This window comes from Sminthopsis crassicaudata, chromosome 1 (genome assembly GCF_048593235.1).
Source record: "Sminthopsis crassicaudata isolate SCR6 chromosome 1, ASM4859323v1, whole genome shotgun sequence".
Lineage (NCBI taxonomy): Eukaryota > Metazoa > Chordata > Mammalia > Dasyuromorphia > Dasyuridae > Sminthopsis > Sminthopsis crassicaudata.
In genome coordinates this window covers 594513869-594540547 of record NC_133617.1, presented here as the reverse complement: position 1 = coordinate 594540547, position 26679 = coordinate 594513869, and the positions used below count along the sequence as shown (strand labels likewise).

The following is a 26679-nucleotide window of genomic DNA, read 5'->3' as shown; positions in this document are numbered from 1 at the left end:
GTTTATGTCATCAATTACTATTTAAGAATCTTGAAAAACGGAAATTTTTTTTTAATGTGCCCTGATTTTGTAGAAAATTCCAAAATTTATAAATTCAGCAAGTGTTTTGTAGGCTATAGGATTTTAAAATAGAAAGTTATTTTCTAGCATACAAATCCAAATTTTTCTGAAGAGGAAACTTTTGCTCATAACTATGAAGAGACATGTCCACAAGTCAGATATCTAGTTGATAAGAAAACCAGAATTCAGACTTAGGCTTGATGGTCCTAATCTGTTATTCTTTCCACTACATCACAAATTTTGCAAAGAGCAAGGTGATGTGCTGAGTATATAGAGATGATAATTATTGTGGTAACTGCTCTCAGGAAGTTTAAGATCTAGTTAAGTGACAAATCAATAAATGTAAAGGAAGGTAGAATGTACTAATCACTAGAAGTGAAATTGGCATGAAATACTTGTGGAAGATCATTTTATTCTGATCAATCTAATTCTTGGAAGAAATGTTACCCAAGAATCTTGAAATAAGTGAATTTTGACCATAACTAGAATTTATTCAATGTATATGAATTGTAAATTCACAATTGTGGTACTTAAAGAAATAGGTTCTGGTTCAGTATGGTTTAGAATATAGAGAACATCATGGGGGAGAAGGAAAAAGGAAGAAAGTCAAATAAGTCTGCAAAGATAGATGAGATTTTGATTGTGTATTCAAAGTACTTTAAATTTGTAACCGTATAGTTTCCTTCAAAGCACAGTTCAGATTATTCTCTCTCCTTCTTGGAAATTTTAGTATTATGTTTTATATCTTACATATTTATTTAACTGTGAATATATTCTTTTCTTAAAATTAGTAATCTTCTTGAGGGCAGGAACTATTTAATTTCTATTTATCCCCAACTTTAAACATGGCACATTTATTTAAAAAGTTACTGAATTATAGAATGGTAAAAGACAAATGTCAGTTATAATTCTTTGGATTTTACATATCCTGAAGACTCCTGTGTTTTCTGGATTATTCAGTATGAGTGTCAACATTGCTGTTGAAATGGTACTTTAAAACCAGTGAAAATGAACAATTATTTCAGGTTCAGAAGGTATCTTTATTAACTAGTTAGTGTTGCAAAAATACCTATGTCACAGATAGAAATTAATATTTAGTGGATGATAGGCAGGAAAATGGGTATAATTGATTGTAACAAAAATTACTATAACCCAAAAGGAAAATTATGGACAGTTTCAGAGAGCAAACCTGTGATAATTTTGCATAAAAAGAAGTTGTAAATCTCAGTCAACTAAAGCTGCTTATAGACTGTAGCACCTTCCTGTAAAGCATTCCTCTTGTGATCACAGAGCAGTTTCCTCATCTCTAGGACTATGCCTGTACAGGGTCCAGGGATAGTGGATTTGGAATGGAAGGAATTTTAGAGATAGTTCAACAATATTTCTTTGTCTTTGCCCCTCATCCCACTCCTTCCAGTTTTACAGAGGGGAAGCTGAGGGACTTGCCAAAGTCATATAAGACTGCCTCTAGAATCTGCCTCTAGAAATAGTTGGTTTCTACCATCTTGAAGTGACAATAGCGTAATCTGATAGATATTTGTATTCTGGTCAGCTTTAAGAAGTGAAATATTATAATTTATGATGTAATTGTTATCTCTCTTTGACCTTCATCAACTTTTTCTGTTTTATTTGATTTTTTTTTTTTTAATTGAAAATATGAGGTTAGTTGACTCAGAGTATATTGACTTTAGATTGAAGGTGAACATGAACTAGAAGTTACTACCTAAAGAACTGGACCAATGTGCATTTTAAAATGTGAAAGTAGTTTAGTAGCCTGAAATTTCAGAAAACTCTTTGAAAAACATAAAATATTTTAGATATTCCATTAATTTTATATCATGTAATATTTCTATAATTATTTCAATAATTTTATTTTTAATGTTTTAGGATTGTTAGTATGTATATATGCCATAATATATCTTGGGGTTGGCATAAGTTTCTTAAGTTATTATTAGCCCATCTGAAAAATTGTGATTGAATTAGAAATGGTCCCTTCCAATTATACACCTTTCGATCCTGGGTTTAGGGGAGAATCTTGTTCCCCATTACCCAGATTGTAAGGTTTCTTGTACCTGTTTTTGTGTCTACTGAAAGGAATACATTGTTAGTATAATATTTGAAGTTATTTCCTAATGAGGCTGTTTTGTAAAAATGAAAGCCAAATCTTCTTGCAGCTCTTCCATCATTTCCATTTATTCAACTTTATTTATCCTCTCCTTTAGCCAGTCTGATTTATTATTCCCTCTCTATTAATATGCTTTATCCTTTCATTCATACCTTTTTCACTGTTATCTTCACTATGTGTCCAAATTCACTCAAATTACAAGACCCAGCCAAGTCACATCTCTTCAGAAATTAGTGTGGTCAAAAAAGGGATATTCAGCAAAAACCTAGAACCATTTTCTGAAAACCAAGCATCTTGCCTTTCAATTTCTTTGACAAATTTTCTTTATAATTATTTTAGTGCTGCTTTGTGGCATTCTATGTTTTATTGAACTGTTACTTTTTAGGTACTAATAAATTATTCACCTATATTTGTAATAAAAAGTCACAGAAAGGCAGAATTACTTTGCCAGCTATTTGAAGGATGGTCATCAGGGGTTTTGCAGAGTTATTATTCTTTTCTCCAGAAGGCAGGTGTAAGAAAGGTAGGTAAGAGTTAGAGATGTAATTCTGTTCAGTATATGAAAAACTGTCTTAAGAATCAGCTCTTCAAAAATAGAATGGAATGTCTTGTAATTAGTGAGTTTTCTGTCACTGGAAATGTGCAAGCAGAAACTAAATTTATACTTCTTTGGAATGTGGTCGAGGTATTTCCTTTGTTAGGCCAGGGCTGAGACCAGATAAAGTCCTTAAAAAAGGAGTTCTTAACCTGGGATTTGTAAACTTAAAATATATATATATATATATATGTATGTATATATATATATATTATTTGAGAGTTTCTTTATGTTATTTTGTGCATTTTTCTTAAGTAAAAATTTTTAGAAAGCATTTAAATAATTTTGAAAAAAGGGACCATAGACTTCCCTTGACTGTCAAAGGAGTTATTGACCTAAAGTTAAGAATTTCAGCTCTATGATCTCTTTGAACTCTTATGATTCTTTTTGATTGTAGTAAAGCCTTTGAAAGCCAAGTCTGCATATCTCACACTGTACTTAGTGAATATATTTATTATTCTTTCCTGCTGTGTGTGACAAGTAAAATTTTGTGAAGAAAAAAGTGGGAATGAGTATAAATTAGAGACTGTGAAATCTGGACCAAAGTAGTTTTTTTGTTCTAGGTTCTAGGTGTCACCTGCTACTTTGGGGCTCATTCTTCTCATTCATGAAATAGAAGTTGTTTCTTCTTTAAAGAAAAATCAGATACAGAACAAATTCAAAGAGAAATTCAAAGTTGGCAATATATAGATGCCTGTGAGTCTGGAAGGTATAGTAGCAGGGCTGATGGTTGGGCCTAATGTTTAAAAAAAAAAAAAATCCCTCCCTATTCAGAAACCTCCAATGATTCCCTATTCTAGGATCAAATAGAAAATTCTCCATTTATCATTTAAAGAATTTTAACTCTATCCAGGCTGTACTAGTAGCTTATCTCCTCAGAACTTTGTCACCCAGGAAGTTTACTACTATCCCCTTGGGATACTTCTCATATTTGAAATACCCTTAGCTTATGTGGACTCAACCTTCTGAGTGGCTGATTTCTTCTAGCACCTCCAGCAAAAAGAAGGCCTAGGCCAAGAGAGTGTTCCTTTCTAGGTTATACTGTTGGATCTTCTCCACAGCACTTTCTCTTCTCAGTTTATATCCCCTTCCTCACCTACTTGCTTTCTCTTATTTATTGTCTTCTTCCATCAGAATGTAGACTTTTTAAAGGCAGGGATGTACACCTAGTACTTAACACAATGCTTGGTACATAGTAAGTGCTTAATAAGTGCCTGTTGACTGACTGATTACACAATCTAATCTTTCCTTAGCCCCTTTTAAAAAATATTATTTTCCCCAGTTACACATAAAAACTTTTTTTTTTTTTTTGGTTATATATGTATATTCTTTCTTTTTTTCTTTCTTTCTTTTTTTTTTTTTTTTTTAACATATTTCCTTATGAATTATGTTGGGAGAGAAAAATCAAAATAAAAGGGAAAAACTATTTAGAGAAAAAACAAAAGAAAAAGGAAAAAAAAAGTATACATTGCATGTGCTGATTTACATTCAATTTTCATAGTTACCTCTCTGTGGATGCAGATGGCGTTTTCCATCCAGAGTTTATTGGGATTGCCTTGGATCACTGAATCACTGAGAAAAACTGAATCTTTTTTTTTTGAAAGAGTGAAAATGCTATGCTGTGATCCACATTCATTTCCCATAGTACTCTCTCTGCGTATAGCTGAATCTTCATTATTAAACAATTGGAACTAGTTTGAATCATCTTATTGTTGAAGAGAGCCATGTCCATCAGAATTAATGGTCGTATAATCATGTTGTTGCTGTGTATAATGATTTCCTGGTTCTACTCATTTCATGCAGCATCACTTCATGTAAGTCTCTCCAATCCTCTCTGTATTCATCCTGCTGGTCATTTCTTACAGAACAATAATATTCCATAACATTCATATACCACAATTTATTCAGCCATTCTCTAATTGATGGGCATCCATTCAATTTCCAGTTTCTAGCTACTATGAAAAGAACTGCCACAATTTTTGCACATTTGGGTCCCTTTCCATTCTTTAAGATCTCTTTGGGATATAAGGCCAGTAGAAACACTGCTGGGTCAAAGGATATGCACAGTTTGGTCATTTTTTGAGCATAGTTCCAAATCGCTCTCCAGAATGGCTGGATCTGTTCTCCACCAACAATGTATCAGTGTCCCAGTTTTCCCAGATCCCCTCCAACATTCAGCATTATCTTTTCCTGTCATCTTAGCCAATCTGAGAGGTGTGTAGAATGTAGTATTTCAGAGTTGTCTTAATTTGTATTTCTCTGATCAGTCATTTGGAGCACCTTTTCATATGACTAGAATAATTTCCATTTCTTCATCTGAAAATTGTCTGAAAAACCAAATCTTTTACAGTTGATCATTGTACAATTTTGTGTACTCCTAATTTTGTTCTTTTTGTTCAGCATCAGTTCATATAAATCTTAACAGATCTTTCTAAAATCAGCTTGTTTTTTATTTATTCTAGAACAATAGTATTACATTACTTTCATAGACCATAACTTAGTCAGCCATTTCCCAATTGATGGACATCAGCTCCTTTTCCAATTCTTTGGCACCACAAAAAGTGTTGCTACAAACATTTTAGCATATGTGGCGTCTTTTCCCTCCTTTATGATTTCCTTGGGATACAGACTCATTAGTGGCACTCGTTAGTCTTTTCTTAGACTTTTATTTTTTATTTTCCTTTATGTACTCTTATGATCTGGCAGCACTGACCTTCTTGTGTTTTGTCCAGGGTGCCCCTTACCCAGATTCTATTTCTTGGATGATGCTCTTATTCTTTATATCTATCTCCCAGCTTCCTAGGTTTCCTTTGAAATTCAATTTAAATTCTACCTTCAGCAGGAACCTTTCCAAGTTTTCTAACTAATAGTGCCTTCCTTCTGGGATTACTTCCCCAAATACTTTGTATATATTTCATATTTATAATTATTTGCATTTTTGTTCCCTTCTCTAGTTGAAAAAAGAGAAATACAAAATTCTCTCTATATATATATGTGTGTGTTGTGTGTATGTATATGTATATATGTACATATACATATATATGTACATATACTTTATATATACATACACACACATACATACATACTTAAGCAAAAACAGTTTCTTTGCTACTTATTGCCAAAACCTGATTTCACTTTCTGCATCTTGAATCTGTTACTATTCTTTTAGTAGGTAGATATCATAGTTTATGATAGCCTTGTAAAATACTGGATGTAGTAAGAGATTTTATAATTATATTGTCTTATTGCATCGATGAGTGAATGTAATACCCTGTGTTATAATTCAAATTTCTAACGGTTTTAAGATTGTAGAACAATATAGGCATTCTAGTAGATGGTGGGAATGTAAAAACAAAAGTGAAATGGTCTCTGCTGTCAAGAAGTTATTTTTTAACATTGTAAGTGGATTTAAAGTACATGCAAGATACATTTTTAAAATTTCATTGGGGCATTACAAGGGAATCAGGAAAGGCCTACTAATCCTGAAAGTAGAATAAATAAAATTTTGAAGAGAATTAAGATTTCTGGAAGGTAAAGGTTCATTTTACCATATAAATTTGTATTTAAGGGAGGTTATAAAATGCTATGTTTGGGCAACAGAAAATAGTCCAATTTGAAATTCTGGCCACAAAAATTTTCTGAATAAAAGGAAGCTATTTAGCTCTTACTTATCTACTCTTACAGTACCTTAAAATCATACTAGATCAAATAATGACTTGGAAATCCATCAGAAATTGTAGTAAATGACTTCTTTGACTCCAGAACCACACAAAATTATAGGGTGCCTCCCTCCAAGCCATCAATATAGGAAACAAGTTGAGTTTTCCAGGATGACCAGAACTTGTTTATATACACTTGAATTTTGCAAAGCTCTGTATTTGGAGTGACAGTTAAGAGTCAAGGACTCCCCCATGAAAGGCCCAATGAATTCTGAAACCCACATTGAAGACCTTGAAAGTAATTAATAGCTATACTCAGAGTGTATACCCCAAGACTCAGAGGTTCTGAGGTCCCTTGTTTCTCTATCCTGAGATGCCATAGAAGACCTGAAGATCCAATGCTCAAAACTTCAAAGATCAAAGTGGATTTAACCTAGGAAAGTAGAGTTCAGTGCCGGAACAGTTAAAGGTAAGAGTTCAGTTCGAGGTAATGTAGATTTGTTTTAAGCATTTAAATGCCCTGCAAGAGACAGAGCATAGCCCTACTACAACGCACTAGTTTAGAAACTAAGGTTAGAGAGAGTAGTAAATATAGATCACTCCAGAGTATCATGATAGATCTAAAAATTAGCAGTGATCCAACCTAGAAAGAGAGGGTAATTCTTTTAAGAAGTACAGAGACTCAAAAGAAAAAGAAAAAATGTCCATGAGGACTGTCTAGATAAATATCTTTAAGGAAGCAAAAGATTTTTAAAAAAAAATTGTTCTGGAGGAATGAATTTAAAGGAGTCAAAAAACCTTAAAACAGAAAGTTGTAATGGACTACTTGAAAACTGGAATAGACAAATGGAAATCATGACTTCATGAGACAGTTTGGCATATCAGAACCTGTGAAGTCCTTTCGTCTCTCAGTTATAATCCTTCTGTAGGAGGAGATCTCTTTTCTGTATAATCTTTTCTCTGTGAGCTGGTTTCTTGAGAAGCTTCTGGAGTCTCCAGGCAGACTCTCTCCTTCCAGACTGCCATCCCAACTCTGTCCCAGACTTGTCTCTCCTTGCCCCGATTGCCCTCCTCTTTTATCCTAGCAGAGATTGGGCATGTGAGAACTCAACGGGGCTTGCGGGAAATACTTTGACCAATGAACTCTTCCCCCTCTTAATGGTGCAAACTCCTTTAAACATGTAAACTCTCCCTCAGAAGTCCAAAGGTGCAAACTCCTTTCAAAGGCTTGAACCAAAGGTGTGAATTCTGTGCTAGAGAATTGTTAAGACAACCTGAGTTCTCACCTTGTAATCCTAACAAGAACCTAATCAAAAGACTGAAGAAAATAGAATAAAATGTAAAGTATATTATCAAAAAAAGCTGACCTAGGAAAATAGATCTGAGAGAAACTTTAAGATAGTTTCTTGAGTATAGGTGAAGAAACTACAAATGAAGACTGTTTACAACTATTAAATTCAGAGCAAAGTAAAATTTGAATGTACTGATTACCTCTTTAAAGAATTCCTAAAATTTCTTCTTAACAAAATCCAGAGCTTTCAGGTAATAGAGGAAAATACTTTAAGTCCACAAATTAAAAGTACAAGTACCAAGGAATCCATAGTTAAGATCATACAAGGTAAGATCTTTGAAAAAGCAAATTATATGGGATTACAAGCAAGAATTTATTTTGTCAAATAGAGTATACTCCGATAGGGAAAAATAGGCCTTTATTATTAATATTCATTATAAATTGAGGTCTTTTGGACATTTCTGACTTGAAACTGAAAAAACAAAATCAAATCTGAATAGAAATGAGGAAAATACAAGGTTCCTTAGATAAGTAGAAAGGCAAATTTATTTGTACATTTGGAAGGCTGCATGAAAAAGGCAATGGTGTGAGGGAAGAAAAAAAATATCGCTTTGGCAGCATTGACAAGCTTTATTTTCACTAGTTTTGAAGGAGTTACATTATATTTTAAAAATATAAAAAAGAGTTACATTAAATGTAAACAAAAATTTTGGGGCTTGGATGATTGCATTTTGAGGATGTTAAGAGAAGAAAGAAAAGGAAGTGTAAAAGGAACTCAGTCATGTTAAAAAGGATTACGATGGTATTAGAATTTAGGATTTCTCTTTGCAGCCCCAGCATATGCTGAAGTACCTTGTACATTGCTGTTCATAAATTGAATCTTTTTTTTTTTTTTTTTGTAAATTGAATCTTTAAATCCATTTTACAGATAAAGAAATAGCTTTAGAGGTTCTTTTTCTTGTTCACTATCATTCTACTCGTATATCTCAGAGCTAAAACTTGGAACCAAGCTTCTTTGATGCCAAGCCTCATATACTTTCCCTAATATCATGCTATCCTGTGCTTCAGGAATAGACTGTCGTTTAATTTGATTCTTTCTTCCTGTTCCCCCAATCAGGCGTTGTGCTTTTATCTTAAATCTTTTCTTTTCCTCCTTCTACCTTCTAGATCTCACTGAGATCTGGCTCTTTTCTGGTGTTACATAGCCTCAGTGCTTTTTTTTTTTTTTTAGCACTAGTTATATTTTTCACTCATTCTGCATGACTCACTCATTGATCTAGATAGGGAAGTGGTAATAATCTTCGTCTCCAATTGGCAATTTCAGATTCTCCTTTTACCATCCCCTAGTGATCTTTCTTTTGAGATTTTACTCAGTCCAAATTTGCCACTCATAGAAAGCCTGAGAATTGTTTACAGATTTGCAGGTTACTCTTGGCTTTCTTCTCAATAAGTTCAATACCTGACTCATGATCTTTTTTTTTTTTTTTTTTATCTTTTTTTTTTTATTATATATATATATATATATTTTATAATATTATCCCTTGTATTCATTTTTCCAAATTACCCCCCCTCCCTCTATTCCTTCCCCCCGACGACAGGCAATACCATACATTTTACATGTGTTACAATATAGTCTAGGTACAATACATGTGTGCGAATATCATTTTCTTGTTGCACAATAAACATTAGAATCCGAAGGTACATGCAACCTGGGCAGACAGATATTAGTGCTAACAATTTTCATTCCCCTCCCAGTGTTTCTTCTCTGGGTGTAGCTACCTCTGTCCATCATTGATCAACTGGAAGTGAGTTGGATCTTCTTTATGTTGAAGATTTCCACTTCCATCAGAATACATCCTCATACAGTATTGTTGTTGAAGTGTACAGTGATCTTGTGGTTCTGCTCATTTCACTCAGCATCAGTTGATTTAAGTCTCTCCAGGCCTCTCTGTATTCCTCCTGCTGGTCATTTCTTACAGAGCAATAATATTCCATAACCTTCATATACCACAATTTACCCAACCATTCTCCAACTGATGGACATCCATTCATCTTCCAGTTTCTAGCTACAACAAAAAGAGCTGCCACAAACATTTTGGCACATATATGTCTCTTTCCGCTCTTTAGTATTTCTTTGGGATATAATCCCAGTAGTAGCGCTGCTGGGTCAAAGGGTATGCACAGTTTGATAACTTTTTGGGCATAATTCCAGATTGCTCTCCAGAATGGCTGGATTCTTTCACAACTCCACCAGCAATGTATTAGTGTCCCAATTTCCCCACATCCCCTCCAACATTTGTCATTATTTGTTCCTGTCATCTTAGCCAATCTGACAGGTGTGTAGTGGTATCTCAGAGTGGTCTTAATTTGCATTTCTCTGATCAGTAGTGATTTGGAACACTCTTTCATGTGAGTGGATATAGTTTCAATTTCTTCCTCTGAGAATTGTCTGTTCATATCCTTTGACCATTTATCAATTGGAGAATGGTTCGGTTTCTTATAAATTATGGTCAGTTCTCTATATATTTTGGAAATGAGACCTTTGTCAGAACCTTTGTTTTTAAAAATATTTTCCCAATTTGTTACTTCCCTTCTAATCTTGTTTGCATTAGTATTATTTGTACAGAAACTTTTTAGTTTGATGTAATCAAAATCTTCTATTTTGTGATCAATAATGATCTCTAGTTCTCCTCTGGTCATAAATTCCTTCCTCCTCCACAAGTCTGAGAGGTAGATTATCCTCTGTTCCTCTAATCTATTTATTATCTCCCTCTTTATGCCTAAATCATGGATCCATTTTGATCTTATCTTGGTATATGGTGTTAAGTGTGGATCCATATCTAATTTCTGCCATACTAATTTCCAGTTTTCCCAACAGTTTTTTCCGAATAATGAATTTTTATCCCTAATGTTGGAATCTTTGGGTTTGTCAAAGATTAGATTGCTATAGATGTACCCTTTTTTGTCCTTTGTATCTAATCTGTTCCACTGATCTACCGGTCTATTTCGTAGCCAATACCAAATGGTTTTGGTGACTGCTGCTATATAATATAGCTTTAGATCAGGTACACTTAGACCACCTTCCTCTGAGTTTTTTTTCATTAGTTCCCTTGCAATTCTTGACCTTTTATTCTTCCATATGAATTTTGTTGTTATTTTTTCTAGGTCATTTAAATAGTTTCTTGGGAGTCTGATTGGTATAGCACTAAATAAATAGATTAGTTTGGGGAGTATTGTCATCTTTATTATATTCGCTCGGCCTATCCAAGAGCACTGAATGTCTTTCCAATTATTTAAATCTGACTTTATTTTTGTGGCAAGTGTTTTGTAATTTTTCTCATATAATTCCTGACTATTCTTTGGTAGATGGATTCCCAAATACTTTATACTCTCAACATTTGTTTGGAATGGAATTTCTCTTTGTATCTCTTGCTGTTGCATTTTGTTAGTGATATATAAAAATGCCGAGGATTTATGTGGATTTATTTTGTATCCTGCCACTTTACTGAAATTTTGAATTATTTCTAGTAGCTTTTTAGCAGAGTCTTTGGGGTTCTCTAAGTATACCATCATGTCATCTGCAAAAAGTGATAGTTTAATTTCCTCATTTCCTACTCTAATTCCTTGAATCTCTTTCTCGGCTCTTATTGCCGAGGCTAGCGTTTCTAGTACTATATTGAATAGTAATGGTGATAGTGGGCAACCTTGTTTCACTCCTGATCTTACTGGGAAAGGTTGCAGTTTATTTCTATTGCATATTATGCTTACTGACGGTCTTAAATATATACTCCTGATTATTCTAAGGAATAATCCATTTATTCCTATACTCTCAAGAGTTTTTAGTAGGAATGGATGTTGGATTTTGTCAAATGCTTTTTCTGCATCTATTGAGATGATCATATGGTTCTTATTAATTTGATTATTAATATGGTCAATTATATTAATAGTTTTCCTAATATTAAACCAGCCCTGCATTCCTGGAATAAATCCTACTTGATCATAGTGTATTATCTTGGAGATGATTTTCTGAAGTCTTTTTGCTAATATCTTATTTAAGATTTTAGCATCAATATTCATTAAGGAGATTGGTCTATAATTTTCTTTCTCAGTTTTCGATCTACCAGGTTTAGGTATCAGTACCATGTCTGTGTCATAAAAGGAGTTTGGTAGGACTCCTTCATCCCCTATTTTTTCAAATAATTTATATAACATTGGGGCTAATTGTTCTTTAAATGTTTGGTAGAATTCACATGTGAATCCATCTGGCCCTGGGGATTTTTTCCTGGGGTCATGATCTTTCTTTTCTGGCCTAGGTGTTGATACTTTCTCAAGCACCCTAACCTTCCAGTTCCTCAATTTACTTTACATAATCTACTTCTCCAGCTTACCTTAGCCACATATCAGGTTGGTCATAACCTATTCATTAATATTCTTCCTCCTTCTCTCTGCTTTTCAAAGTCAGACTTTATTCTTTATCTGTTTCATGACCACTAATCCTTGACCTCTTAATTCTCTTCCTTTCTTCTTTCCCTGTCTTGTCCCCTTAGTGAAGCAGTTCAACTTTACACTGTCATCTTCTCTTGAATCCCTTGTTACTTTATCATATGGCTAATTATGTCCTGTCAAGCCTCTGATCCTTGGGTTATTCCCTCCATTCTCCACTTTTGCTTTTAAGCACATGCTGCTGAACAAATGTGGGAAAAAATTATATATTCCTCTGTTTACTAGTTCTACTACAAATCTGTTACATAATCTGAACTGGACATTATATAGCTGCTAGCTAGTCCTTTTATAACATACTGTCCCACTCACCAAAGCAACTCTTCTAAATCTTTTCTTCCTTCTTCATACCTCCCATAGCTTCCTTGGCCCCACTTTTTAAATTGAGAACCTGGCCTCATTTTCTTGAAAAAATTGAAGCCATTCACCAAGAGCTTTCTTTCTCTCTTCTTCCTCATCTTACATTATCAAAATATTTTCTGGCATCATCTCTGCTTTCATCCCTGTTTCTTGGGCAGAAGTGAAAGGAAAGCCCATCTCCTTGGCAGAAAAATTCTTCTACATACACAATTAATCTTATCCCATCTCATATTCTGCAGCAAAGAATCTGCTTCCTATCTATCTGACTACTCTTTCTCAATTTTCTTTGCTGGATCTTCATCAAAGTCATGTACACTAACTGTGGCTATCCTTTAGGCTTTTGTACTGAGCTTTCTTTTCTTTTCCCTCTATTTTGTTTCACTTGGTCTCATCATCTCCTATGGATTAAATTTGTCATTTCTAACCTGATAATTCTCAAATCTATCTATTCAACCTCTGATGACTTCTGGTCTCTCATCTCCAACTTCTATTTCTGGCTCAAGAAATCTCAAATTGTATCTCTTGGAAGAATTTTAATTTCAACATGTCCAGAATAGAACACAGTATCTTTCCTTCCAAATCCTCTCTTTTCCCAAACTTGTCCATTCCTCTTGAGGGTACCACCTTCTCAATTCCCTGGGCTTTCAATTTAGGCATCAGCTGAATCTTTTGGCAAAGCCTATCAGATTTCATCTTTATAACATGAAATAACTTTATTATGTTATGATATATAATATGATATAATATATCTCATCTTAGATAGTATCACTGCTCTGATGCAAGTCCTTATCCTCTCATGCTTAGAATATTATAGTAGTCATCTGGTGGGATTGTGTGCAGCAAATTTCTCCCCATTTAAGTCCTTCCTTCATTCAGCTGTATTTTATTTTATTTTATTTTATTTTATTTTATTTTATTTTGTAAATGGATAACAGTGCAGAAATTTCTGTGAATGTGACTTTAAATTATTGACTATTTTTGACAATATGTTATCATTTCTTTAAATATTGGCCATCAGGACAGGATAATTATGATACAAAAAGTGCTTAATGAATCTAAGTTTCTGGAAATGTGTAACAATCAGGAAATAGTGTATCTTTAATTCCATCATATTTTAAACAGCACATAAATACTACTTGGAAAACATGCAAGAAACCAGATAATGTATATTATGATTTATATGAAATTACCTTGTTAAAAATATGTTTAAAAGCAAGTGTGATCTTTAGTTTAGCAATGTACAATATTGTAATTATTATAAATGATCATATTGAGTAGAGTTGGGAATATTTTCTTGCATAGATAACATACTTTTATGGAAACTAAAAACAATGAATTCTTTTAAATTGCCTTGTATTTTGGGGGCTTGTTAAAAGTAATAGTATTGATCAAGGTTAGGCAGGAAAGGAGTTGCTCACAAACCTGTGATTGACTCTAAATGACTAAATTTCTAGGCATATAAATAGGAACCTGTCAAGGTATGTTTTTATTCCAGGTTAACAAATTAAGATGACTATAAAAAAAATTCAATATAAAGAGAATTATTTTAGAGTCCAGAAGAAGTACAGAGTTAGAGAAGATATTAATCTTGTGCTCATGGAGTTTACAATTCAGTCAGTAGATATAAAATTATAATATCAAAACAAATGTGATAGGTATGTGGCTACAGTGCAAACAAATTTAGATGGCTTCAGTTTGCAAAAGAACATTAATGCATTTCAGGTGATCATGCAAAGTTTCTGGGGCTTTACAGAGTGGGAAGAATTTTTGTAACTTGGGTGAGGCAAAGGAATTCCAGGAAACAAACAAACAAAAAAAAAAACCATGAAAAACATAAACAAAGGCACTGAACTTACAAATATAAGTATGTAGAGTTCACTGGGTTCTATGGGAAAAGTGCAAAAAAAAGGTAAGGCTATAAATGATAATAGTAGTGTTAGATAATGGAGGACCCTGAATGCTGTATAGCATTTGAACTTTATTTAGTGGATGTCAGGAATTTAAAGATTTGGGTATGACCAGATCTGTCTATAAAGAAGATTGATGTGACAAGACACAAAGAAATGATTGTTGCAGGAAAGAGTGTTGAGATGACACTGGTGTTAGGAAGCAAGTTTTAAATAATTAGCTATAAACCAGGCTACTTAGTATAATTCAGAAAAGACTTTTAAACATAGGAATCATTTATTTTTCATTGAATTTCTTTAAATTATTTAGCTATAATGGGTCAATTTGACATTTTATTGAACTATTTGAAATTCATTGTTTTGGCAGAACTAAGTTCAGAAAATCTCAGAACCTGCTTTAAGATCATCAATGGTTATATTTTTTTGTCGTCAACAGAATTTTTACAGGTACGTTGCAGTAACAGTTACATAGTAAGAATTGATTATATTTTCCCCTTGAAATCAATAAATGACTGCGGGAATTTAGTTATAAGAACAACTACATATGTGTATATATATGTGTGTGTGTGTATGTGTGTATATATATATATATAATTCATAATATATTAACCATTTTTTAAAAAGAAGAAACTTATTTTTCTCGATTGTTCTCTAAGTGGGAGTATCGAGGATTTAGTATTGTTTCCTAGACAAGTGAGAATTCATGCAATTCCCCAAGTTCCTGACGTATCCAGAATGAATTACTAGATTAAAAAAATTTTTTTATGCAATGATTATTAAAATAACATAGTTTTTTAAAAAAATAAAGCAGTGTTCTTTACTACCACATTTAATGCTTTCTTTTGAAAGAAATGTTTAAAAGTCTGAAGGAAGAATTTACTTACCTGAAAAAACCTATTTAAAAAACTCAGAGAATGTCTGAATTCTTGGTATAGTGAATTTGTTTAATTTATTGCTTTAAATAAGTAGAATACAAGCAAGGGATTGGGAATCTTTGTTCTACTATACTTTTTTTAATGGGATTTGTCAAACACTGAATTTATATCACTCCAATGTAAGAGAAAGTTCTTAACAATTTATTGTGGCCTCATAGTATATCATTTATCATGTTGTAGGCATGAGTTATGTATAAGAATAAAAATCCTAATCTTTTTGTGAGAGAAAAAATATTATATCTACATACTATTTGTTTTGTTAATATAAAAGCTGTTATAGTAGGTTCAGTGATTTAATATTGTGAAAGGTTGAAGGAACCTTTCACAGAGTGATGTATTTATAAATGATATAAATTTAGCATTTTGCTATTTGTTTTTTGTCAAATAAAGATCTTCCTATTTGAATTCTATTAACTTTTGAGATTATACATATATTTATAATATGCATATACACTGGCTTTTGATTGAATTTCAGACATATGCAGTAGGTCTGTGTCAGTCATTTTGTGAGCTGTTAAAGGAAATTACCACCGAAGGACAAGTTCAAGTGCTTAAGGTATTGTCCGATCAACTTTTTCACGACAAGTATTTATTCTATTTCTACTTTGTAAAACTGAATTTTCATACTGAATTAGGATGAGTGTCTGTGAGAGGACAGCACAGTTCATTTATTTCTCAATAAGATAATATGATATGTTCTAACATACTCAAAAGAAGTTATAGGAGTATACTTTATAATGTTTATTTCATACACCATCTAAATTTCAAGGTACATTAGGGAGATAAAATTGAGGAATGTGCATTACTAAAAGCTGAAGGTGATGGGAATAATTGTTTAAAGCCAATGTTTTTAGAGATTTAAAACAGTTTTTAAATCCAGTAGAATTTGTATTATTGAGAATCCTTGATAATCTTATTTTGACTGTGTTTTCCGCTTAGCTTTAGAGTTTTTCTCCATTAACAATTTAAGGTTTATTTTAATCACATTGTAGGAAAATTTACATCAAAAGTATAACATTTCCCTTATTTAAAAAAAAATTAGAATAGGAGAGAGACTTGTTGTTTTCTTAATATTAGGATGTCTCAGTTATAGTGCTATGATAATCATAATTCAGTATTTTCACTATGAATAAAAATTAATTGTACTATGATTTGTCATGATGGTTCTCTCTATTTAGAATTATATAGATCTGGCATCTTGTGTTTTTTAGTTCTTTTGCCTTTTTTTTCCTTATTTTTCTTTTTCCTCTTTTTCTGTCAATGCTATCTCTAGGTGTCAATGTGCCCTTAAAAGATTTCTGGGAAAAACTAACAGATGTTAAAGATATTATTGTAAACTCAGTTCCCATTTTTGCTTTTTTTAAAGGAGAATAATCTTAAAATAAAAAACAAAAATGATACCTTGAGGATGTATCTTGAGTATTTAGGGATTAATTACATTTATAATCCTGACAAATCCAAGAAGCTGTAATTCAGCTTGAGTCATTCTGCTTTGGCAATTAAGATCACATTGGAAGTCAATAGAAACAGTTATGGGAGATAGAACTCCTGGTGCCACCTGGTTAGCGATCAGTATCGGAAGTGACATACTAGGCCAAAACCTGGCAATGACATTCCAGAATAATCTAGAAAGAAGTGAGATTAGATGAAATTGATCTGAGACTCAGGTATCATAGAAGAATAATACAAGTCAGGAATGGAGTTTGCAGGACAGTGTAATTGTGTCAGAACAAAGCCTAATCTTCAGAGGAGAACTTGTTAGTCTGAAAAATAATTGGATTTTGTGTGCATACTATTCAGATATTACTCTAAACTTTCTCCAAAAACACACTGATTGTTCATTCTCTTTTTGTCAGTAGAAAAAAAATAGCCCAGAGTATGTAGAGTTCATAGTATAAAGATGCTGTATTTCAAAAGATATGATGTTTTTTTGTTAGTTATTAACTCAGTGTAAGTTAGAGTTAGGCATTCTCCCCTCCATTCCTTCCTTTAACCCTATTTAAATGAGTTCTCAGCTGAGAAAGAAGTATATATTAATATCTATTCAGTTTGCACTTAGAGAAAATACTATGTGTAAATATTGTAAACTACCAACTTTAAAGTATTATGGTTCTACTTAAAATTTTTTTCCTACTGTCTTTTGTAGAAGTCAAAAGTTCCTATAAGTAATTAAATTATTTGTTCTTTATTCTCTTGACAATTTGTATTAAATAAAATATTTAATGTTTCTTTCCAAAACCATGTATGTGGGTTAGGTTTGTTTTTATTAAAGTAAGATTTGAATGATTAGATTTGACTACATTTCCTTAACTGTAAAATGAGCTGGGGAAGCAAATGGTAAATCATTGCAGAATTTTTGCCAAATGGAGTAAAAAAGTGTATTCATATATTCAAAAAAATATTCATGAAGGAGGGGGCATTGACATTGTGAATAGCCTTTTTTTTTTTTTTTTTTGAAATGAATTGTCCTTTAGTTTTCTGGTTTTAGAGTTTTTATATTCCAAGTTGAAAATCTGCTCATATGTGGAAGCATAATCTGAACTGAATGCAGGATTCTGTATTTTTGACAAAGGAAAAAGAAGAAAAGAAAGTAGAATGGGATGTTGCAGTAGCAGAACTAGGTGCAATATCCATTAATCCTTTCAAAAAGAAAGGAAAAAGCAAATAGTATACAGTGACATTAATAAACTAAGGGATATCAGAAATGAAAAAGAACCCAGCTATTCTGTCATCTGATCATTGACTTAGAACTATTTAAGAAAATTATCCTAGTGGTATGCTGCAATTTAAAGGTAGACTTCAGTGGTTATATGAATAATGAAGTATATAAATATAAATATATACTTTTGAAGAGTTTGACTCATGTTAGATGAGAGATATTGAGAACATTACTATAAAGTTTAGTGGTTAAAAAAATTGAAAGATAAGATGTGTTGAAGCATATTTCTAGCAATAAGTAGAAAGGAAGATTTAAGGTGCAAGAAGATGATTGAAAGAAGATAGAAGAATATCAAATGTGGTACAGATCAAAGGAACAGATGAAGTTACGGAGTTAGCCTTAGAAAGGAAGAAAGGAGCACTTCCTCCTAAGACAAGAGGTAAAAAAGAAACGATGATGAAAAAGAAAATTTAGGGGAAAAGCAGAGAAAAGATAATTTAGTGACTGAATATACCATTATATTCCGTGAGCTTTCTGTAAAGGTTATTTATTTTGAATGGCAAAACATAGTTAAGTTTATTTTTTACCTACACCCAGATAGTAACTGTAAATTGGAAAAAAAAAATTACCTTTAGATATATGGTAGATGAGCAGGCTGCAACACATTGCAAGTGAAGTATTTTGTTACAGGACCAATACTGAAAAAGGGTATGGTCAGAAAAAAGTTGGTTGTATAATTAGAGTTAGTTATGACTGATATTTTGCTGTTATCTATGATATCAATAGAGGTAGCTAGTAAGTATAATAATAGAGCTTTGAGCCTGGAATCAGCTAGACCTGAATTTAATTCCAGCCATCGATACTAGCTTTGTGATGTCACTTGACCTCTGCCTCAGTTTTCTTCAACTTCAACATACAAGAAAGTATATGATAATATTTACTATCTTTCAGGGTTATTGTGAGGATCAAATATATTAATATTTGTAAAAGTGCTTTGCATAGTGCATGGAACATAGTAAACTTTATATAAATGTTACTCCCTTTCCCTCCTTCTACTGCTCATGTTCCATTGATATCCAGGCTTGTTAAAGGAATGAAAGAAAGACCCTGACTGACTTATTTGAGTATCCCTTTTTAGAAGATTTATGGGAGGCCTTACCAAGAGTTGGCTTGGTCTGGGCAATCATGAATAGGTTGTGAGTTGCATTGTTATTTCTGCCAATTTGGTTAATTCTACTTCTTTTTATAGGGTTTTTCAGACCTAGAATTCTTTTTCTTTAGTCCTTTAAATCTCAGTTTATTGGGAGGTCTTGATGTTTAAATACATCTAATGAAAACAGTTTTTCAAATACCATTTAAGAAGAAATGTAATTTCTGAAGGTATGTGCGTGTGTGTGTGTGTGTGTGTGTGTGTGTGTGTGTGGTGTATGTGTAAAGTTGTTTTTTTTTTTTTTTTTATTCTTTGAATTTGTCCTTATATGTGACCCTAGCATTTTGCTATTCTTTCTCTGTTATCATTTTTGAAAGCTATATTATCTACACAGGTTTGACGATGTTTCTCATGTGCTCAAAAATTTCAAGGGGCACTGTATTGTCTTTTGGATTGGAAAAAATAATTCCTATGTTATTTAAATTTTTATAATTTGGCTTTAGCTTATATTTCTAGACTTATGAAAATTATTCTCCATTTTGTATTCTTTCTTCTACCCAAACTCATTTAGTACTTAACATTCTGATTCAGATACTCGTATTTCCCATTCTGCTCAAATAGCCCCCATGCCTATGCTCTCACTGCACCTTTCATCAAAACTTAACATAACAGCTGCCTTCTGCATGGAATGCCTCCTTTTCTGAAGCCACTAATACCTTCCCCCAAATTACTTTGTATTTATTCTACTTTTATATTTACTTTGTGTACATTTTGCATCTACTGAAGCACAACATGTGTTATTTGCCAACAGAATATAAACTCTTGAGGACAAGAACTATTTAATTTCTAACTTTTTATCCTCTGTCTTGTAAAATGTCTGAGACAGAATAAGCCCTTAGTAAAATGTTTGATGATTTAATTGACTGATGTGCCTATATGTTCTTATTATCAATATTCTAATCACACATTTGTAATTCAATCACATATCTGTAAGTGCTTACTGCTCTGTAGGTGCTGGGAAGACAAATAAAAGTAGTGAAATAATATTTCTACTTGAAAGAAGCTTAAATTCTGATGGCAGTTCCATCCATATGTTATACTCAAAATACATTCAATTATTACATGATATAACATGGATATTATTATGAATAAAATGTTTTTTAAAATAGTGCATTATTTATTATATTTTTAAAATAGCTTTTTATTTTTCCAAATACATGCAAATATAGTTTTCATCATTTACCTTTTCAAAACCCTGTGTCCCAAAATTTTTCTTTTTCTTCCCCAACCCTTCCCCCCATAGACAGCAATCTAAGTTAAACATATGCCAATCTTCTAAACATATTTTCATATTTCTAATGCTTCAGAAGGAAAATCAGATCCAAAGGTGAAAGAAAAATAATTCAAGCAAGCAAGCAAACAAACAATAATAAAAGTTAAAATACTAGGCCTCCATCCACATTCAGTCTCTATAATTTTCTCTGTGGATGTGGGTGGTTCTTTCTATTTCAAGTCTGTTGCAATTGGCCCAAATTAACTCATTGTCGAAAAGAGCCAAGTCCATCAGAGTTGATCATCAATAATCTTGTTGTTGCTATGTATAATGTTCTCTTCTGCTCACTATACTTATTAGCATCAGTTCCTGCAGGCTTTTCTGAAGTTAACCTACTGATTGTTTCTTATAGAACAATACTACTCCATAATATTCATATACCAGAACTTGTCCAGTCATTCCCAACTGATGGGCATCCACTCAGTTTCCAGTTCCTTGCCACTACAAAAAGGACTGCTACATTTTTGCATATGAGTCCATTTCCCTTTTTTATAATCTCTTTCAGGAACAGATGCAGTAGATACTCAGTGCATGATTTAAAAAAATATATTTTCTTATGTATATCAACAGACATTATTATAGAGCAGTATCCTTTAAAAACAAAAAAAAAATGAAATGGAATATTCTTTTACCCAAACCTTGCCTTTTTAAAAACATGTCCTTGAGGGAAAATAAAACATAATTCTTGAGGGAAGGGAAAGTCTTTTTTTAGAATTTGAGGAAATAAATGTAATATATAAAATTAGTTTTTTATTTTTTTTTTAATACACTTAAGCTCATTAAAAAAAAAAAACTATCCTGTTTTAAATGAATACTTCATTGTTGAGTAAATGATAGTTTTCATTCTGGGAATTCCTCACAGTAATGAAATTCTCCACTCCTACCCTCATCCTAAATATTTATGCTATGTAAAATAGATAGCTAACTCAGGGAAGGTGAAAAGCATTTTTGAAAGAAACAGTGAAACATATACATAAGAAATCATATAATCTCAGAGTGTTGATATGTTTGGAATTTTTGTGTTTTCATTTCTATTTAATGAAGTTGTGAAAGCTTTGTAAAGATATCTGAAGGTAATTGTTGGAAACATATTTGAATATGTACTAACATTATTTGTATAAATCTTCATCCTTCTTTAAGAATAGGGACTTCTTTAAGAAATGGTTTCTCATATTTGTATTGGGATTCACTTTGTAAAGGTGTGACTGACATAATAGGGCTAAATATATGTTTGTTATTGGATTGAATTAAATAGCATAAAAGGAGCTTTATTAATTTGAAAAATTCATTCATATTTAAGATAAAATGAAATACTTTTATTCTTTTGGAAAATTGATGTATTATTGAATGAGTTATTTCTAGATCTGGTTCTTATTTGATGTTTCTTGATAATTTCTTCTCCCTTTTCTCCCCTTGAGTCCCTGATAATATCTCTGTTTAATGTTTATGTTAAGGTAAACACTAGCTAGGTTTGCTATGGCAATATAATAATTAATAGCACTTAAAATTAACTTTTTTCACCTAATTTCTTTAGCAATCATATAATTAGTAAGTTGTTTTTTTTTTTTGACTTCACTTCAAACATTACATTTTTTGTATGTTTGAGTCTACATTCAGATTGTTTTTCTTTATGTTCTAGGTTTGTTTTCGAAGCTTTCATAGAAACCAAATATTTTAAATTGAAGTATTTTGTTTTTAATTCACTAATGAAATTTGATATTTATGCTGACCCAATGGTACTTAATCCCTTTTGCAAGTGAATAATCTATGCCAAATTTATCATTTCATAAATTTGCATTTTTATATATGATTTTTCATAGAATCTTAAGAGTTGAAAAGGATTTTACTTATCTACTTCCTTCTTATCCCCATAATATTTTTCCATTGTACGGGGTAAAGATGGTTCATTGCTTTTGAAGTATTTTTTAGATCTTGATTATGGGCTACATCACAAATCATAGTCTTCCATTAACTAGAGACATCTTTTTTGACCAGTAAAAAGAGAAGAAGCATATTATGATAACCAATAGTTTTAGTGTTTAGGCAGTATAAAAAAAAAGATTAGTAGCAATTAATAATTTTTTTATTCTATAAATTTGTTCATTGAAATTTATTTGCATTATATATTTTTATTGTACTTCAATTAGTCACCATATTTTACATTAATATAACTTCTAATAGTGTGAATTTGAATACATGCAACTACTTCATAGAAATCATTAATCATACTAATTGGAAACTAGTATTGAAACGAAATATTGAAAAAATTAAAGTCAGCTATTGCTTTCATTTGAAATGTTTTTATTAGATATTTTTCCTGTTAAAGTAACTATAGTTCAAGTAAATAGATGCTTATTTCATTAATAAGTTACATTCTGCTGTGGGGAACAGCTGTAAGTCTTTTGGAAAGCCTCTTGGAGGACTTTAGGAGACTTGGCAAGACCAGTTCCTTAATTGATAACTAATATCTGAACTCCTTTGGATTATTTATTGACAGTTGACTTGACCAATTCAAGATACTTTAAAAACGAAATAAAAACCAGGATGGGTATTGATTAATAGAATAAGGAAACGTCATAACCTTAGTTATACTTTTTATGTTTTCTGGTATTTGTATAATGTGTAACAAAGAAAAATATGATTTTGGTGGGGTATAAAAGGGAAGCTGTAAGTCAGTTCCAGATGTAAGCTTGAACTCGCTTGGCCCTTTTCATATTTATTTTACTCACTACTTCATCCCGCACTCATGCCATTTGTTGGGATTATGCTTCCATTTTCAAAAAGTGATGTAACATCGTTTCTAGGTGTAGATGAACAAAATTCTTTATTAGAAGGGAATATATTCTAAGGCACTTGGAATTTAGTATTTATCATTTAGGTAGACATAATTTAGTTGATGGTTTGAAATGCTTAGAAAGGCATAAATTTTCTGTTATATTGAGTTCTATATTGACAACTTGAGATTTTAATAAGTTTAAATAGTATCATTATATTTCTGATTATTTTAAATGATAGATCTAGTATAAATACCAGGTTTATAGAAACTTCTGCTCACACAGTTTGTGACATTTTATTGTACTTATTTAGACATTTAATTAGTGCAATAGAAATGATGCTTATTTTTTAATATTATTTTATTTATTATATGATGTACTAAACTTTTACATGAGACATTGAATTTTTTCATTGACTCTTCAATTTACATTCTTATTTTTCAGGTAGTGGAAAATGTTCTTAAAGTGAATCCAACTTTAGGACCTCAAATGTTTCAGCCTATTTTACCATGTGTGTTCAGGGGGATTATAGATGGAGAGGTAAGACTTTCTTTAAGTTAATTTTGACTTCTCAGAGTTATCTTAAAACAGAAGCTTTTTAATAGTAGGTATAAGGATCAAGATGAAAAGCCAAAGCACAATTGCCTAGGACAATGTTGTCAAATTTAATTAGAAACAGGAAGCCATTCAGTTGTACATAAGAATCCTTAAGGGCCTTTCATTGACTTAGAAAACTATGTTAATATTATTTTATGTTTTTTGTTTTTTTTTGTTTGTTTGTTTTAATTGTTGCCAGATATTTCCCAATTACATTTGAATCTGGTAGAGGCCTTCCTCTGGAGTTTTGAGGGCTAAATGTTATCATTCACATTTTGTATTCATTATGCATATTATGTTCTTAGTTTTCCTTAACTTTCTTCTTTATCAATTTGTGTCAATCTTTTAGTAGAAGACAGATCAAACTAGCTAAACTGTAAACAATTCATTTTTGGAAACTTAAATAATATTTAACTAAAGTTTTTACCATTATGTACGATAGGTAAGGAGGGGGAGTAGGTATTGGACTAATGATTTCATTAGTATAGGAAATTATTCTTACCAGCAAAAATTGCTACCTTCTCTTCAATTCCAAGACGTTCTAGAGAGATCCTTAGAGCATTGAGAGTTAAATGACTTTTTCATGACCATACATCCTGTGTATGTCAGAGGCAGGACTTGGACCCAGGACTAGAGGTCAATTCTAGTGTATTTTGCCTCTCTACAAATGGTAATCTGTCGACAAGACAAAGACAGAATAATGCTTATTGAATGGTTGAAATGTATCAAGATTGCTCATAATCACCAAGAAAATATCAGTTGTTGGTACTCCCATTGTACGGTATTTGTCCAATGACTAATGAGGTACCATGTAACTAGGATAACTTAATCACCTGCATATTAATATGTTTGATATATGTGAAATCACAATTAAATATGTCTCAATTGAAAAGGAAGACTTCCACAATTTCTTTAGAGAGATCAATAAAAGAGTTGACAAAGTTGATTTTTCTAATGAGAATAAAGGAAGTGAGAAACATTATTTCATTTTATGCTTAGTCATATTTTCTTTCCTTGTTTAAAGAAGACCATCATATGCATAATTTCAGAATGTGCACCAACATTTATTGTGAATAAAGTGAAGAATTTCCATGAAGAACTTGATATCTTCCAAGTTGTATTTTAATAACTTCTGAAATCATTTTAAAAATTGAAATATGAGGAGATGTTGAAAATTTTTTCGGAAAATGTGGGTTAGAATAATAAAAAATGAAAGGGTCAAAAGCTTTATATACTGACTTGCTATTTTTTTCCAATATTCATTCAAAAGTGAGTTAAAAGATATTGGCTTTGACAGGAATCAAACAACATCACAAAAAAGAAGTGAAATTGATTGTCTCTTAACACATAGAAAGTAAATGGTTAATCATTTGTTATTTTACAAATTTGCTGCCTTTGTCTAATCTGTAGATCTTTTACTTGATTAGAATAGTGTGGGGAGTGAAAAAGGATTGGATTTGGAATTAGAAACAGCTTGTAGTCTGAAACTTTCTTCTGATACTAGCAAGGTAATCAGCCTGAGTCTGTTTCCTTATCTGTAAAATATGTATGTAAAGAACTTTCTAAACTTTAAAATTACCATGTAAAGATCAGTTATTGTTATTATCATTAATACTCATTGCTCAAATGAATTTGTGATTTCATTGAATCCTTTATATTTGTATGTAATCTCTGGTTATATATATAAGATAGATTTAGAAATCAAATATTTACTAATAAAAAGTCATAAAGAAATTTATTTTAAAATAATTCTTTGGTATACATATGATTTTATTCCTTATTAAAGATGAAAGTAAATTTTCATATTAATCAGATGGGTATGCTTGTTTATTTTTTCATAAAGAATCAAATCTTTGTGGAATATTTGATATTTTTTGCTGTTGCAAAATTTTTCACGACCCCCACATTCAATTTTATGTCTTTATATGGGGTCACAGTTTGAGAAGCTTTTTTTGTAGAATACAATTGCTTATGCAGTATATTGTAGTAGAAAATAATAGGTGCTTGAAAAAATAAAAAAAGAGACTTAAGTGGACATAATTTTGGAGTGAGATCTAGCAAAACCTGATATAGTAAAAGATTTGTTTATATATGTGAACTAGAAGGAAGGGTAAAAAACCAGACAAAATAAAATGGATCCTCTGGAATTTTTCTAATGTTCTAGTGAGTCAACCACTTTAGAATCTACCATCTCAATTCTTAATAAGTGTACTATGGTAAAAAGTGTTAATGGGACTTAATATCAAGTTTGACAGGATAAAATGTTGTCATATGACAAAATGAATTCCTAAAAGATAACAAGATGATTGGTAAAAAGACAACTGAGAAGATAAGCAGTTGTTTCAATTCTCCATGAATCAAAGGTATCATCAACTAAAAAAATTAGACAACTTTTTTGTAGTAGAAGAAATTGTTTACTGGCACTTTCCTGTAGTTGGACCAATATTTGAAAGCTTTTATACATGTCTCCTTGTGATGGTTTTGGATTTTAAGAAAGCTTTTGAACTCTGCTCATATAAATATAGTTTTGAAGGATCTAATTGGATAAGTTGTTTCCCATGTGTAAAACAAAATCTTACTAAACTCTGTAGTGACAGATGCCACTACAGAGATAATCTGTGACCCACCCTGTATATGTATGTTAATATCTCTGTGGTACTGGTAGTTTGCCTACAGTCCAAACAAACGATTCTTTGTTGATGGTGATATTTATCAAAGTCTTGATAACATTATA

General features: G+C 31.7%; 1 protein-coding gene across 1 annotated transcript in view; it reads left to right on the top strand.

Annotated features, from left to right (window-relative positions):
- The window catches only part of IPO11 (importin 11), a 201433-nt gene that overhangs the window by 105745 nt on the left and 69009 nt on the right, over positions 1-26679 (top strand). The window contains exons 23-25 of the mRNA XM_074282418.1: positions 14865-14944; positions 15908-15988; positions 23793-23888. Of these exons, the coding sequence (XP_074138519.1) occupies positions 14865-14944; positions 15908-15988; positions 23793-23888 (257 nt within the window). The remainder of the gene's footprint in view (positions 1-14864; positions 14945-15907; positions 15989-23792; positions 23889-26679) is intronic.